At 35.5% G+C, this 16,590-nt stretch overlaps 2 protein-coding genes across 5 annotated transcripts in view; one reads left to right on the top strand and one right to left on the bottom strand.

The window, feature by feature from the left end:
- The window catches only part of PRMT9 (protein arginine methyltransferase 9), a 38,597-nt gene extending 34,874 nt beyond the window's left edge, over positions 1-3,723 (top strand). For both annotated transcript variants that reach the window (XM_025874281.2, XM_025874282.2), the window contains one exon: positions 152-3,723. In XM_025874281.2, the coding sequence (XP_025730066.1) occupies positions 152-367 (216 nt within the window). In that variant the 3' untranslated portion in view covers positions 368-3,723. The remainder of the gene's footprint in view (positions 1-151) is intronic.
- Positions 1,954-16,590, bottom strand: part of TMEM184C (transmembrane protein 184C) — a 26,784-nt gene continuing 12,147 nt past the window's right edge. For 2 of the 3 annotated variants that reach the window (XM_025874283.2, XM_073892330.1), the window contains 6 exons: positions 8,929-9,003; positions 7,757-7,850; positions 5,077-5,189; positions 3,593-3,692; positions 2,931-3,102; positions 1,954-2,711 (listed from right to left, as the gene is read on the bottom strand). In XM_025874283.2, coding sequence (XP_025730068.1) covers positions 2,446-2,711; positions 2,931-3,102; positions 3,593-3,692; positions 5,077-5,189; positions 7,757-7,850; positions 8,929-9,003 — 820 coding nt within the window. In that variant the 3' untranslated portion in view covers positions 1,954-2,445. The remainder of the gene's footprint in view (positions 2,712-2,930; positions 3,103-3,592; positions 3,693-5,076; positions 5,190-7,756; positions 7,851-8,928; positions 9,004-16,590) is intronic. The other variant, XM_073892329.1, reaches the window with a different exon arrangement.

Raw genomic sequence — 16,590 nt, 5'->3', positions numbered from 1 at the left:
AAATACTAGTGAATACAATAGATTGGTATTAATTTGAATTGGGTGATTAAAGTTTATAAAATTTGGAGCTAAAATTGACTAAAAAGACAGACTTATCCAAGTCCACTCTATTTACTCTGATGAAATTTTCATGATTTCTTAATTTTCATAGGTACACATTTGTAAATCTGGACAAGTGACTGCCATTCCCTTTTGGTATCATATGTACCTTGATGACGAGATTAGGTTGGATACTTCAAGTGAAGCCTCCCACTGGAAACAAGCTGCAGTTGTTTTAGATAATCCCATCCAGGTGGAAATGGGAGAAGAATTAGTACTAAATGTGCAGCACCACAAAAGCAATGTCAGCATCACAGTAAAGCAGTGAAGAGCAGTTTTCTAATGAAAAACTGTCCAGGTAGAGCAGCAAGTACACAGTTCTGGTCTGAATTAGTAGTGGGGTTGTAATCATAAAATGGGGATATGTGTGAAGATTTAATTCCTTGTAATGGTCAAATATTTTTTTTAATTAATAAAGTATATTTAAAAGATTCTAAAGGGGAGCATTATTACAAAGATATTGCTGCAGACTTCCTTTCCAAAAAAGGCTGTCATTAATTTTTCAAGTTAGCAAAGTTTGTTTTTATTGCTTGGTTATACATAAAATGGTTTCAATTTTGCTTGATACTTTAGTCTACACTCTAAAGCTATAAAGATAAGGGATTTGAGTCCCATCTTCATCGTCCTGTGCCAGTAAGTAAAGCAGAACTTTTAATTTTTAAGGCATTTTGGCTTTTTTTTAAGTCTAAACTTAATTGGGATACATCAGAAAGTTGGGGCTTCTACTAAAGACAGAGGGTTTATGGTTACCTGTAAATTCCAAGCTTCTTTTAAATACTGTACTCCTGAAACTCCTTGGGTTTTTGTGTTTTGAGAATGCAAACGTGAATTAAGAATTTAAGCTATCAGCTGAATTTGTTAAGAGAGTAAAAGTTAGGGATGAAGTAAAATCTCTAAGGCAGCATTTTTCCTGGTCTGCTTTGGCAAAGAAAATTAAACTGGTAAATTCAAGAAAGTGCTAAACCTAAACCAGTATTTTTTAAAGTTTTGATCTGGATGCACAGTAAGAAATATATAATAATTGGCCCAATTTTTAAAGACTTGCAACAGAGAGATTAATAAGGAAGATTCTTGTGCCTTGTAGATACTGTGCACTCTTTTTAAATAATACACAAAGAAAATAAGATGCACCTTCTCTCTACATTGCCTATTCTCATTGCCTCTAGTATTATACTACCCTGCTTTACCTTCAATAGAAATGTTTCTAAGAGTGGACAGAATAAAGACTTTGCATCTGATTACTGTGAACCAGTACATAAATGTGAATGTGTGCATAAATATATGAAGCAAAGAATTTGAGAAAATATTTATTCTTGCTATTTGTAACATCCTACTCTGGTACTTTCTAGATTTTCAGTATATAATGTTAAACATGACCCAGTGGGCTGTGATTAGCAATTAGAGAAACTCCATCCTAAGTAATAAATGTCTCTGAAATAGCACCTACATGTCTACTGACTGTGGTTTAATGAATAATTAAGACTACTCAGCCTAGCTTTATGTTTGCTGACACCCTTAATAGCACTGAGGAAAAGCAGACTCCATTTCTATCACAAGTTTCTTATTTATTCTCCTAGTCTTCTAGGTTATTCTTTTCATCTGAAAGTAATGGATATCTATTACTAGTGTTGCAAACAGGATTTTTAGATAGTAGTTGTTTTAAAGATTAATATCGGGTCCTAGCTATTTCTCCTAAAGGAATAGAAGATACAGGTATCTTTCATTGTAGGTATAATTTTTAACCTTTAATCTTTTTGGACTTATTTCTTTTTTGCTGTGCCTCTAATTAAGAACTTTCTGTAAAAACGTTAAGGGTTTATGTTTAAAGAATGAGAAACAAAAAATTGCAGAAAATAAATGATAAATTCTTATTTATTGAAAGACATCCAGTTGAGAAATAGAGAAATAATTGTTAGGTAGGCATAAATGGCACATGATTATGATTAAGTTCCACTAATTCATATTTCCAAATTACACTTTCTGCTAAATCCAGAGCATTATATTCATGCAGCAGTGGTAGGAAGCACTGATTTTTTTTTTAATGTCCATCCTCTTGAATAAAGCAATGTAACATTAGGAACATTTAGTAGAGTCATTTTCTACCATCTGAGTATGTGATACTCTAATGTTAAGAAATCAAGTCTAAGTCTAGGATATTTAGACTGATTATTTGTGATATACAAAACTCACGTCAGTTATATAAATCCAGTGGTTGTACCTGGCTTTCACCTTCTTTATGTTGAAATTTTCCATCATTTATGGCTTGTCCCAAGCACAAAATCCTGAGCAGTGGGATACCAGGTAATGAAATCATGGTAGCAGGAGTAGTTTGCTTTTGCACACTGTTCAGGAGGCCACAGATTTATCTATAAGTTCTTTTTTTTCTTCGATAGTATCATTACATATTTCATCAGATATATTAGCTGTAGTAGGTGTAGTCTGGGGAGTCACAGTGTGTCCAAACCCTTGGTAGTGACCCATGGGTGAAGGTGGTACAGAAGAGGCAACAGAAATTGCATCTTGTGAGGATGAGGATAACAAGCTTGTATGTTCATTTTGATCTTGATCCTCAGGAAAAAACTTTTTCCTAGGATGTCCCATGACTGTCCTTCCTTTAAAGTAATAGAAAGGTTCCCAAGTTAGTCAAAAGTTATTTTTACCACTATAAGCTTACCGTGCTAGGAATAAGTTCCCCCTCCCATCTCTCACTTTGAAGAGCTTTACTGGTACTGCTTTAAACAAAGTCTTTTCATCTCTTAAACAGCTTCTAAATTGCCCTAGCAGGAGAACTACAATAATCTATTTGGATGAATGAAATGGCTGGTACTTACCAACATGCCTTACTTGTTCAGAAATATCATCCCTAATATCTGAAACATCCCACATGGCAAGAAAGGAATCAAAGCATGAGCCCTCTTCTGCTTCTTGGACATATGGTTTGTATGAGAAAGTGTAGTGATGAGCAATAGCAGCAAGGAACATCTCAATACAGATGATAAAGTCCTATAATAACAAAAACAAAAATAGCCATCTTTCAGCTTAACTCTAGTTATGGAGATAAAGGAAAAGCACTATCTTACTCTCTTTTCAAAAAGTATTTCAGTATCATCAGCTGTTTTATTTCCCCCATAAGATTATATTCATTTTTTCATTTTCCCAAAATAACTCATTTCTCACCTCTTAAAAAAAGGACAAAACTTTACACTAACTCAGTCAAGTATGTTTTTGCAAAGTACAATGCAGTCTCAATCCACTGCCCAAAGACTAAGAAGAGAAATGCACAAAGAGAAACTGACTAGGAAAAACAAAAATCTAGGTTCTGTTCCTGGCTCTACCACAAATTAGTGATGATGGCTAGTCTCTCTAGGGTTCCTCCATTTTCTCCTCTGTAAAGTGAGGATAATAGTAGCCTCACAGCCTGCACGTTGTCAGGTTTAGGAGATAATATGTAAAATGAGTAAACAGTAAAGTTTTATTTACAGAGAGCACTAACCTGGAGTCCTGTAGCCACAGCTTCTACAGTTTGCCATTCCCATGTATGCTTTTCAGAAATAACGCCAACTTTTACCAACAAAGCAATTACTACTGCTTGCCTATATGTTAGGAAAAGGTAAACGCCATATCTATATCAAGCATAAAATGAGCAGTTGTTTTAAAAATATGCCATTTTTAAAAAAAGTTAAACCCCAGCACAACTTGTGGACCACCACCACCACCACCACAGCCCTGCCTTCACAGCATACACCTGAAGACACCGTATATCTACACTAAATACATTTATTTGCTTTACAAATTTATTCTTCTAGTACAGTTTCATCACGTGAATTTTGATTATGCATTATTAAACACATGGAACTTCAAAACTTGGTTTGTATGTCTTTCGTTTTGAAAGTGTATACAAGTAATTAGTAATTAGATTTTAAGTTCTTCCTATATACAGACAATGCCCACAACCTTGAACAATAGGCATTTAAAATAAAGGACAGACACTGAAGTGTTATTTACATGTGTATTAGTTAATTATTCAGATTATTTTTTAAAAAATATTTTGAAACCAGTCTTGTTGGAAGTGCTGGAACTACAGACCAACTCAGAAGGCATTGGACTCCCAAAATGGGAGTCATATTGAACATTTCAAGCACATCTGTGGCTATGACCCTAGGTTAAATTTAAACAGCTAATAATGAGACAAGTTTATATAGTTCTGTAATATAAGATTTTTACTTCAATATTGCTTGTAATGGTGAAAGGATTAGGAACAATCTAAATGTCAACAGGAGAGTAGTTAAAAGGTTAGATCCACAGAACAGAATACTTAATAAAACCAAAAAACAACCCAAATGTGATTGACTGACAAAGAACTATATCCACAACATACTGAGTGTATCATTGAGTTCTGCAAGTTTTTATGGTATGAAACTCTTTCTGTGGCATTTTATATGTGACATTATCTGCACCACAATGTTATTCATTCTTTGAGTGGTAGGATTTCAAGGATTATTCTTTTTCCCCTTTTTGTATTTGTATACTGTTAAATTTGGTGTATTTGTTCTAGGTCCCCTATCACCCACCCTCTTACTAAATTGGGACCATGTACAGTTTTGCCTTCTGCTTTAAAAAATATATTTTACTAAGCAAATGAGCATTATCTCATATTATTAAATATTCTTATGTTTATCTTCCAAACTGCAGACTATTCTCTTATATGAAAGGACCATCATGTATTATTTAATGATTCCTCTAGTGTTGAGACAGTTAGGTTGTCTCAAATTATTTTCTTCTTATAAATGTTATGGTGACCATCTGATTATTTCTTTATGAAAAACCAAGAAGGGCTAAACAGATGAACTTTTTAAAAAGGTAAGTAGAGACATTTTAATTCATTTTCTATATTAAGATTATTTTGAAAATCCTCCCTAATCAACAGTGTTATTGCCCTGTAGGAAATGAGAACATTTAAGAGAAAGCAACACTTACCAAAAAGAAACAAAAACCACCAGTTTTACACAAAGAAATTTGCCAACAGGTTGGATTGGACTCAGTTCTTCCTTCAGTACTTTATAAAATAGGAGCAGACAATACATGGCAAACTAGAAACAAAATTAACAACAGTTAAACTTATTCAGTAAGAATAACTAAAGATGGTAACAGAAATAATACAGTTATAACAGAGAAAACAGAGACCTGGTAAGAGTAATGTTTTAGGCAAATTTTTCTAGGCTTTCTGTTCTGTTATTTTTTAGATTAATAATGAGCTTTTAGAGTTTACTGTGGATGAAAATATAGGATATGAAATTTCTCAGAAGAGATACATAATGTCTTCCCTGAAAATGGTTTTCAGCATTCACTTATGGAGGCCCATAAAGAAAACAATGAACAAATGACTGTCATGAGTGGAGGAAAAGGCCCTCATTCAGCCCAAATAAAAATATATCTGCTTATTAGACAACAGAGTAAGTACTATCTGAATAGAATAATGACCATGAAATATGAAAGTAAGGATGAGGGCAGTATGTTAATCCAGCTCAATTTACTTTTTTAAAATAGTTTTTAAGACTTAATTATTAACTATTTTTAGAAATCAGTTTTAACAACCTATGTAGTATACATAGAAATAAACATTTCCCTGAAAGTTTAGTTTTTCCCATTACAGTATATAAAATGTTCATGTAAAATATTTTATTTTTTTTATTTTATTTTTTTTAAAGATTTTATTTATTTATTTGAGAGAGAGAGAATGAGAGATAGAGAGCACGAGAGGGAAGAGGGTCAGAGGGAGAAGCAGACTCCCTGCTGAGCAGGGAGCCCGATGCGGGACTCGATCCCGGGACTCCAGGATCATGACCTGAGCCGAAGGCAGTCGCTTAACCAACTGAGCCACCCAGGCGCCCCATGTAAAATATTTTAGAATATGAAAGCAACAAAGAAAAATATAAAGTTGTCCATAGTCCCATATCCAACCATTTCCTTCACACATAAGGTGTGTTTTTTTTTTTTTAAGATTATTTATTTATTTATTTGACAGAGACACAGCGAGAGAGGGAACACAAGCAGGGGGAGTGGGGAAGGGAGAAGCAGGTTTCCTGCTGAGCAGGGAGCCCAATGTGGGACTCGATCCCAGGACCCTGAGACCATGACCTGAGCCAAAGGCAGACGCTTAACGAATGAGCCACCCAGGTGCCCCCATAAGGTGCTTTTTAAAAGGTATCATCGAGGGGCGCCTGGGTGGCTCAGTTGGTTGGGCGACTGCCTTCGGCTCAGGTCATGATCCTGGAGTCCTGGGATCAAGTCCCACATTGGGCTCCCTGCTCTGCGGGAAGCCTGCTTCTCCCTCGGCTTGTGTTCCCTCTCTTGCTGTCTGTCTCTCTCTGTCAAATAAATAAATAAAATCTAAAAAAAAAAAAAAAAAAGTATCATCGACTAAATATAAAATTTTGTTGCCTAACTTTTCCCCCACTTAAAGTGTATTACTTTTTCATATGTTTCATGAGGAATATTATTATTTTTTTAAAGATTTTATCTCTCTCAAATAAATAAAATCTTAAAAAAAGATAGGCTGTATACCCAAAGATATTAAAACCAAAAATAAACCATTTCTTGAGGATACATTCCCAGAAACGGAATTACTGGTTCCAAAGAATATGAACCTATATGCGAAAGCTTTGAATGCACACGCATATTATTATAATATACATCTTATATCACACACGCATGCCCCTGCACCTATTATTTTGTTGAAAACAAAGATTTTAAATAAAGTACATGTTCTTAAGCTGAAAGGATCAGACATTTATTATTTATTTATGGGGGGGAGGGCAGAGGGAGAGGAAGAAGCAAGCCCCCTACTGAGCAGAGAACTCAAGGCAGGGCTTGATCCCAGGACCCCAGGATCATGACCTGAGCTGAAGGCAGATGCTTAACTGAGTCACCCAGGTACCTCAGACAGTTATTTTTTAGAGCATTTCAGTTTCTAGAACATCATTTTTCTTTAAACTTGGCATTTGCAATTTTCCTTTATTCCAAAAATACGAGAGAATTTTATTCTCTCATTTTTATTCAAACCTGGTACTGGAGTACCTGGGTGGCTCAGTTGGTTAAGCATCTGCCTTCAGCTCAGGTCATGATCTCAGGGTCCTGGGATCCAGTCCCGCATCAGGCTCCTCACTCAGCGGGGAGCCTGCTTCTCCCTCTCCTGCTGCTGCTACCCCTGCTTGTGTGTGCTTGCGCGTTTTCTCTCTCTCTCAAATAAATAAAATCTTAGAAAAAAACGTTTAAAAAAAACCAAACCTGGTACTATCATATACCAACTAGACATTTTTTTTTTTTAGACAAGACATTTTCTCTTACTGAGTATGCCTAGGTTATGTGTTTTTTAAGGACAGCATTGTGCTTTTATTTATGACATCCACACAACTATGTAATGACTACCAGGACCAAATGAACAAACATTGAACAAACAGGTCAAGATAAAAGTCACCAGGTAATTTACAAAGATACTATGTCTTTATATCCGTATAAAGACATATTAAAGTTTCTTAAGGTTCTTTCCTATAAATTGAATTTCAAAATTAAAAAATAACAAACTTTATTCCCAAAGAAACTTCTAAGAAAATTTAGTCATAGATACTAATTTAATACAATTAAAATATTTACTTACCAGTTGTGACATGTTGTTTATTATAACCAAGTAAGTCCAAGCATTTGAAAAGCTAAAGTTCCCTTCATCATATATACCAAGCAGCTCACAGATTCTTAAAAATGGTAAAAATGAGATTTATGATTAAATCAAAATATATTTTAAAACATAGCACTGACAGTAATATTTAAATTTAGAAGTCAGTTTATTTAAAAGACCCTACAGATAATCATTTGATTTTTGGTCACTGAGGTGGTTTAAAATTAAAAAATTTTTCTAGTAATGTTACCATATGATTATTCCCCCATCTTAAATCTAAAATAAGACACACACATTGAATTAGAAGGGGTAATTACTAGATTAAAAAAAATTATGTTGCCTAATTTTGAAAAACATGTAATGCAAGTCAATATATACAACTATAATTTTTTCCCCAAACTATCCTGGGAGGTAAATTTTATGAACACCCAGATCTAAGAATTAACTTACATGATTCCCCAGTTTCTAAACTGCAGACAAATAAAGCATGCTTTCATAAATAAATTAGATTTAATTCTAAGGTAAATGTTACTAAAGGATTGCTAGCTCAAAGGTAGAAAAAAGAAATGAATGCTTCTTTCACCACCTTCTCCTTCTCTGAACACGCACAATTTAATTATGAATAGCAGGTAAAACATGTAATCTACTCACTTTATCTGATATTCTTAAATTTTTATTTTACCAGATAGCTTAATGACAATACCATTTTATCTCACCTCCTAAGCCTTGACAGAATTCTTACAAAAGAAAAATACGGTTCATCCTTGGAATATAGTACTCATATTCTAAGTTAACCATATAGAAAATAATCCATATAGAAAATAAAACCATATAGTGGACCGAAGGTAGCATACTTTAATTCATGTAACAGGTACTTTTGTAAAGCTGTGCGAACATTAATATTTGAAAAGGAAAAGCATTTTTAAAATGTTTTCCAGAAAGCTGTAGAGAATGTTATTTAGAAGAATTCTGTGGCGATTCTTTGCTTATAAATAGTCACCTTATTTATTTTAATATCGTAGGGTTTCTGTATACTGTGTTTTTTATAACAGACTATATCATAAACAAGTAAATAATGCTCTTTGTATCAGCTGTTCTCACTTAAGTCGGAGCATGAGGATTTTAAAATGATAATATAAATTCTTTGTACTTACAAAGCGACAATAGTGGTGAATGGTCTGACCACTGTATACTGCAAAACACCCAGTTTGCACCTAAATAGCAATACTCTGCCAAATGGGGGGGGAAAAAAAAAACCTTAGCATTTCAACTACTCATTTAAATAGTATCAAATGTTCTCCAAAGCCCCCCAGATTAAAATCACTTTGACAAATGATGCCATATTTATATTAATCTTTTTAATTTAGTCATTCTAAATGACAACTGGGGAAGAATATGGATCATAGCAAACATTGTTTAAATGCTGTTTTTTAAATTATTTGACGACTACATCTTCTGAAAGATTACCCTTTCTGTGTTCAGTCTCAAATTCCTGATTACTGCAGCACAGAAAGAACAAAAGTTTGTCCCTGTATGTTTCTGGAAGAAAGACTGAGTAACAAATGAACTGTGTCCATGTATATGTGAAAGTGTATTCAGAAGGTATTATTTACATTTAAGGTTGTTTTAAGTTTGGAATTTAAATATTATTCCAGAGAGTGTCACTGATTAGATATTATGAAAGGACACACAAAGATCCTGAATAAACACTTTTTATCCTTTTGCTGGGCTCACTCAACATAGGGGAAAATTCACGAAGAGTAACAAAGACAAAACAGGAAGTCCCAAAACAAAAAAGGCTCTCTACCTGACAGCCTTGTACAAGCCTTTAAAGACCAAGTTGCTCTGAGGGCAAATGATTTATTTAGCACTACTATCAGGAGAACTGATTATCAATGTTATGTATTATGAATCCCCTAATATTAAGAATTACATCTAGGGGCACCTGGGTGACTCAGTCAGTTAAGCGGCTGACTTCTTGATTTCGCCTCAGGTCATGATCTCAGAGTACTGTGATTGAGCCCCATGTTATTAGCCTTTGCAGTCAGTGGGGAGTCTACTTGAGGAGTCTCTCTCCCTCTGCCTCTATGCCTCTCCCCTCTTGTGCACTATCTTTCTCAGATGAATAAATTTAAAAAAAAAATTACATCTAAACTGAGAAGACTGAGAATTTGGCATACAAGCCTTGAGGTGTTATGTTAATAGGATTGAATAAAGAAACTGCTGGGGTTCTGTATGCTGAGAGCTGCTTCTCCCTGCTGAGGTGGTGCACTTCCACTTACAGCTAAGTGTGCCCTCTGTGGGGGCCTAAAGGGGGCACTTGGGCTTGTTGGGAGACCTCTTGAGAGAATGCCTTGGCTGTACATGCTGTGCTTCCTGCCCCATACTCTTTATAAATGGAGTAAAGTAAATTAGCTACCTTTGAAAGCTGTAGAGAATTAATGAACTGAAGATGTACTTGAAGAAATTGCCCAGAATGTAGCAAAGGCTGAGACAAAGAGAAAAATGTGAGAGTTACAGAGAACTGAGTAGAATCAGAAGATCTCACATATATTCATAGTTACAGAAGACAGGAGAGGAAAGGCAAAATCAGAAGAGGTTATGGCTAAGAACTTTGCAGAAATGATGAAAGATACGAATATACAGGTTGAGGCACCCTGTAAATTAAGCAGGACTAAAACAGAAACAAAACAACCTAAATACTTCATAGTGAATCTGCAAAACATCAAAGATGGGGTCTTAAATGCAGGTGGAGACAGATCATCTATAATGGAATAACAAATTGATAGGAGAAGCCTAACAGTAATAATCGAAGCCAGAATTAGAATAAAATCTTCAAAACGCTTGAAGAAAATTCCTGTCAACACAGAATTACACCCAGCAAAACAGTCTTTCAAGAATGAGGGCAAAATATACTTTTGGATAAGGGTATCTGAGAAAATTTGCCACTGATACACTGACACTGAAGGGAACTTTTAAGGGCCAGACTTTAGAAAGAAGGAAATGATCCCACAGAGTGCTGAGATGCAAGAAGCAAGGAGTATGGAGCAAGTAAATTGTTTATTTATTTGACAGAGAGACAGTGAGAAAGGGGACACAAGCACGGGAAGTGGGAGAGGGAGAAGCAGGCTTCCCGCCGAGCAGGGAGCCCGATGTGGGGCTTCATCCTAGGACCCTGGGATCATGACCTGAGCCAAAGGCAGACGTTTAATGACTGAGCCACCCAGGCGCCCCATGTAAATTGTTAATATTTGTAGTCAAATCTACAAAAGACTTTAAAAAAAAACTATCCAAAAATATGTCTAATTTTTAAGATTAAAGTTAGATTTTAAGTAGTCAGTAAATTTTAGACTTTTTTTTTTTTTTAAAGATTTTATTTGTTTATTTGACAGAGAGTTAGAGAGAGAGCACAAGTAGGCAGAGAGGCAGGCAGAGAGAGAGGGAGAGAAGCAGGCTCCCCCTGAGCAGGGAACCCGATGTGGGGCTCGATCCCAGGGCCCTGGCATCATGACCTGAGCTGAAGGCAGCGGCTTAACCAACTGAGCCACCCAGGCGCCCCTAAATTTTGGACTCTTAACTAGTCATAACATTAGAAACTGTAACTTTTAAACCTGTAAGAAAAAAAAAATGAAATAAAAAAACGGAGTAAGAAAATGAAAACAGCAACAACAAAATAAACTACCTACCTACCAATGGAATCTGGAGTAGCACCGGCAAACAGGTTGATACAATTGCAATAAAATACATATTTTCATAATAGGTAAAATAGTCATGTTAAAATTACAAATAGTCAAAGATTATACCCCGTTTTGCCACTATATGAGCTGTGAAAAAGCTTTTGGTTTTCAAGGTTTCTTAAAAAATATAGTCACAAACCTATTAATATATTAGTATTTGTTAAATATGGGTGTTTTAAAACAGATTTTTCTGTTTACATTTGTTTGTATTCCTCTAATGTTTGGAAAACTTTAAAATTATTTATTAAAATCTTTATTAAAATGTAGATTCCTGGGGCGCCTGGGTGGCTCAGTCGTTAAGCATCTGCCTTCGGCTCAGGTCATGATCTCAGGGTCCTGGGATCGAGCCCCACATCGGGCTCCCTGCTCAGCGGGAAGCCTGCTTCTCCCTCTCCTTCTCCCGCTGCTTCTGTTCCCTCTCTCTCTGTCCAATAAATAAATAAAATCTTTAAAAAAAATTAAAAAAAAATGTAGATTCCTGAACTGGATCCTAGAAAAAGGACATTAGTGGAAAAACTTGGGAAATCTGAAGAGTCTGCAGTTAAAAGTATTATACCAATGTTTTTTTTTAAAGATTTATTTTAGAGAGAAAAAGAGAACATGTGAGTGGGGGGAGGCGCAGAGGGAGAGAAAGAGAATCTCAAGCAGACTGAGAGCACAGAACCCCATACTGGGCTTGATCTCACGACCCTGAGATCATGACCTGAAATCAAGAGTCTGACGCTTAACTGAGCCACTCGGGCACTCCACCAGTGTTATTTCTTAGTTTTGACAAATGTACCACGATTATTAAGATGTTAAACATTAGGGGAAGCTGGGTGAAAGGTGTGTTAGAAATCTGTCTTGTCTTTGCAACTTTTCTGTAAATTTAAAATTATTCTAAAATAAAGGCTGACTTTAAAATGGAATCAGTGATAAAAGGATAGAAGAAAGTGAGACAAAAAGAAAACAGATGTCAAGATTTTAAATGAATATATCAATAATCACAAAAATGTTAATGGCCTAATTTAAGTGATGAATTGTCAGATTAGAATTCAAAAAATTCTAAACTTAAATATATCTAAAACATAAGGAAATGGAAAGGATGAAAGTCAAAGGTAGAGAAAGATATGCCAGGCAAATACTAAACAAAAGAAAGAACAGGAAAATAACTTTAAGACAAAAAAGTTTGTTTTTTTTTTTTTATTAGAAAGCATGCGTTTGAGGGGAGGGGGAGAGGAGGAGGAACAGGGAGAGAGACTGACTCCATACTCAGCATGGAGCCCAATGCAGGGCTTGATCCTCATGACCCCCCTGAGATCATGACCCGAGCCAAAATCAACAGCTGGTTGCTTAACTGACTGAGCCACTCAGGCATCTAAGACAAAAAAGATTTTTGGGATAGAAACAGCATCAAAATATATAAAACAAAAACTGACAAAAGTACAGAAAGTGACAATCAGTGGCAGAATTTAAGTATCTTTTTCAGTAACTGACAGTGTAAGTAGCCAAAATCAACAGAAATACAGAAAAATTGAATAACACATAAGACTGACCCCATGGACATAAATATAATACAGTCATTCATTAATATAGAAAATACAATCTCGTCAAGCATACAGGGAACCTTTATAAAAACTGATCATGTACTAAAGGACATGAAACAAATCTTAACCAATTCCAAAGACTGTCTCAGAGAGAGTATATTCTCTGACTGCAATGAAAAGAAATAAAATGAAAATCTACCCCCCACCCCAAATCCTGTTTGGAAATTTAAAGTATTCCAGAATAACTCCAGGAAAGAAAAAATCCCAATAGGAATTTAAAAATATTACATGGATGATAATAAAAATATAAAATCTGAGATTTATGTGGTGATGGGATATTAACTAGGCTTACTGTGGTGATCATTTTGCAATACATATAAATAGTATGGAATGTCATCTTTAAGCGACACATGCGTAGACTCAGATATGATGAGACAGCTTTAAGAAAGTCAGATCGACTTTATGGAGCCAATAAAGCCCCTTGGAAATGCTGGCCTGATACTTTGCTTCCCCTCAGCCTTACCAGGCCCTGCTACCAAATACTAGCTGTCTCTGCAGAAGTCTGGACTCAAGGTCAACTGATATGGCTGCAGCCTATGAACAAGCAAGCTCCTGATTCCTTTCCTGAGAGAAGGAGCCCTAAGACCCCATCCAGGTTGTACCAGCTCTCAGAGCATGCCCACAGCCTCTTCTCCTTGTCCTAAGATAACCTCCTGACATCAGGGAATTAATTTTGCCTCATTCTCATGTCAAGTCTTCACCCCAAAGTAAACATGGGAATATATGGTACATGTTTCCTGAATGTACGTGCTCCATCTTTTCTCCATGAATAATCATAAATGTCCCTGCCCTTTAAAAAAAAAAATCGAACAATTTTTTGAACAACTGAAATTAGCATAATTAGTATAATTTATTAATTTAATGTATGTCAATTACATTTTTCAATAAAAAAACTGGGATTAAGTGAATGTAGAACTTGGAAGGAAAATGTACAGTTTTCAATGCAGTATTAAAGAAGGGGGTGGCTGGCCGGCTCAGTCAGAAGACCATGTGACTTGATCTTGGAGTTAAGTTCGAGCCCCACATTAGGTGTAAAGATTACTTAACAAATTCGGGGCATCTGGGTGGCTCAGTCATTAAGCATCTGCCTTCCGCTCAGATCATGATCTCAGGGTCCTGGGATTGAGCCCCACATCGGGCTCCCTGCTCAGCAGGAAGCCTGCTTCTCCATCCCCCACTCCTCCTGCTTGTGTTCCCTCTTTAACTGTGTCTCTCTCTGTAAAAAAAAATCTAAAAAAAAAAAAAACCTTAAAAATTTTAAGAAATCTTTAAAAGAAAGGAAGAAAGGCTATGTAAATTAGTAACCTAAGACTCTAACATGTTCGGAAAAGATAGTAAACCAAAAGAAATGGGAAAAAGGAAGTAAAAATAGGGCAGAAATTAATGATAGAGAAAACCAATATATTACAGAGAGAATCAACAAAGCCAAAAATCAGTTCTTTTTAAAATGTTTATTATTATTTTTTTTAATATTTGAGAGAGCAAGCAGAGTGAGAGAGAGAGCACAAGTGGAGGGAAGGGCAGAGGGAAAAGCAGACTCCCCGCTGAGCAGGGAGTCTGATGCAGGGCTCAATCCCAAGACCCTAAGATCATGACCTGAGCAGAAGGCAGACACTTAACAGACTGAGCCACCCAGGTGCCCCCAAAAATCAGTTCTTGAAAAGACTAGGAAAAATAGGCAAACTTCTGACCACATTGTTCAAAGAAAAAAAATAAAGATACTAATAGCATTAGAAATGGAAAAGGGATCATAACAACAGATCCAGAAGAGATGTATGCCCATAAAGATTTATTTATTTGAGAGACTGTGTGTGCGTGCATGAGTGGGGTGGGAGGGGGAGCAGGGAGGAAGAGAGAATCCCAAGCGGACTCCCTGCTGAGCTTGGAGCCCAACTCGGGGCTCCGTTTCAGGACCCCGAGATCATGACCTAAGCTGAAATCGAGTAGGACGCTTACTTAAGACTGAGCCACCCAGGTGCCCCTGCCTATATATTTTAAAACTTTGTTTATTCTGCTTAATTCCTAAAAATTTTATTTTTTAAAAAATGATTTCAGAAACAACAGGAAGCCGAAACAGTTCTATACCTGTCCTCCTACAAGTCCAGGTCTAATCTTTCATGCTATAGTTACAATCTCTTCCTGTGATACACAAATAAAAGGTGATAATGCCTATTCAGGCAGTATAATGTGGATATGAATATCAGACAGGAACAATGTAAAAAAGGAAAATTATAATCTTACTCATGAACATAGATATAAAAATTCTAAACAAAATATTAGCAAACCAAATCTTGTGTGCAGAAAAGCAGACGATACATCTTAATCACCGAATTTACCCTAGAAATGCAGGGTGTTTTAACATTAGAAAAGCTATGAATCTAATTCACTAAATAGGTTAAAGGCAAAAACCAACCATCTCAATAAATACAGAAAAAGCATTTGATCAAATTTAATCATTTACTCATGATTAAAAATTCAAACAAGCTAGGAGTAAAAGAGAGCTCATTTAACTTGATAAAGGATGCCTACAAAACACCTTTAGAAACATAAAACTCAATTACATTTTATAAGAATTCCCTTTAAAATCAGGAATAATGCAAGAAGAATATCTAGAGATGCACACCAGCACAGTGAGAAGAAAGAGCAATGTATAGTACAGGCCGGAAAACAAAGAGACCCCTCACTTGAAGAGGACTACCTGCACAGAGAACTTAGATCTACAGACTAAGAAAATGTAACAGGATTTTTGGATATAAGACCAATATGCCAAAACCAATTGCCTTTCTACACACTGGAAGCAATTAAAATAATTTTTGAAATAGATGCCATTTATAATAGCAATAAAATACATTTATAAAATCAACAAAGATATACTTTGAGAAAAATGTCTACTGAAAGGTAAATGAACAGCTAAATAAGTAGAAGGCTAGGCCATATTAATAGTTTAAGACCAAAAAATCATAAAGATATCAATAAACTAAAGACTGAATTCAATCACAATAAAAAACAATCCCAACAGACTTTTCAAGAACCTGACAAACTGTTTCTAAAGTTTATACGTAAGAGCAAAGACCCAAAAATAGCCAAGATAATAGGGTCAGGGTACTTGCCCCTCACTTTAACGCTTATTAATAACCTGTAGTAGTTAATGTATGGAATTGGTCCAGGAACAGAAAAGTTAACCAACAAAACAGAAAAAAAAACCCAAAACAAAAAGCCACAAACAGACCCACCCATTCATGTTGAAATTTGACATATGACAGAGACGGCAAGATCAGTGAGGTAGAAGGGAGAGAATGGTGCTAGGACAATTAGCTAATGGAATAAAATGAAATTGCATTCCTATCTCACACAACATACACATAAAACATCAAATGTTTATAAATCTTAATGAGAAAATTTTGAAATCTTTAGAAGAAAAGCACAAGACAATGTTTTGTAATCCTATAATTGGAATAATTTTTTGAACAAGACACAAAAAGTATTGACTATA

The sequence above is a fragment of the Callorhinus ursinus genome, unplaced genomic scaffold, assembly GCF_003265705.2.
Source record: "Callorhinus ursinus isolate GAN/ISIS: 27379988/994484 unplaced genomic scaffold, GSC_fseal_2.0 scaffold4, whole genome shotgun sequence".
Taxonomy (NCBI): Eukaryota; Metazoa; Chordata; class Mammalia; order Carnivora; family Otariidae; genus Callorhinus; species Callorhinus ursinus.
Note: the sequence above shows the minus strand (reverse complement) of the source record. Positions and strands in the feature narration are given on the sequence as shown.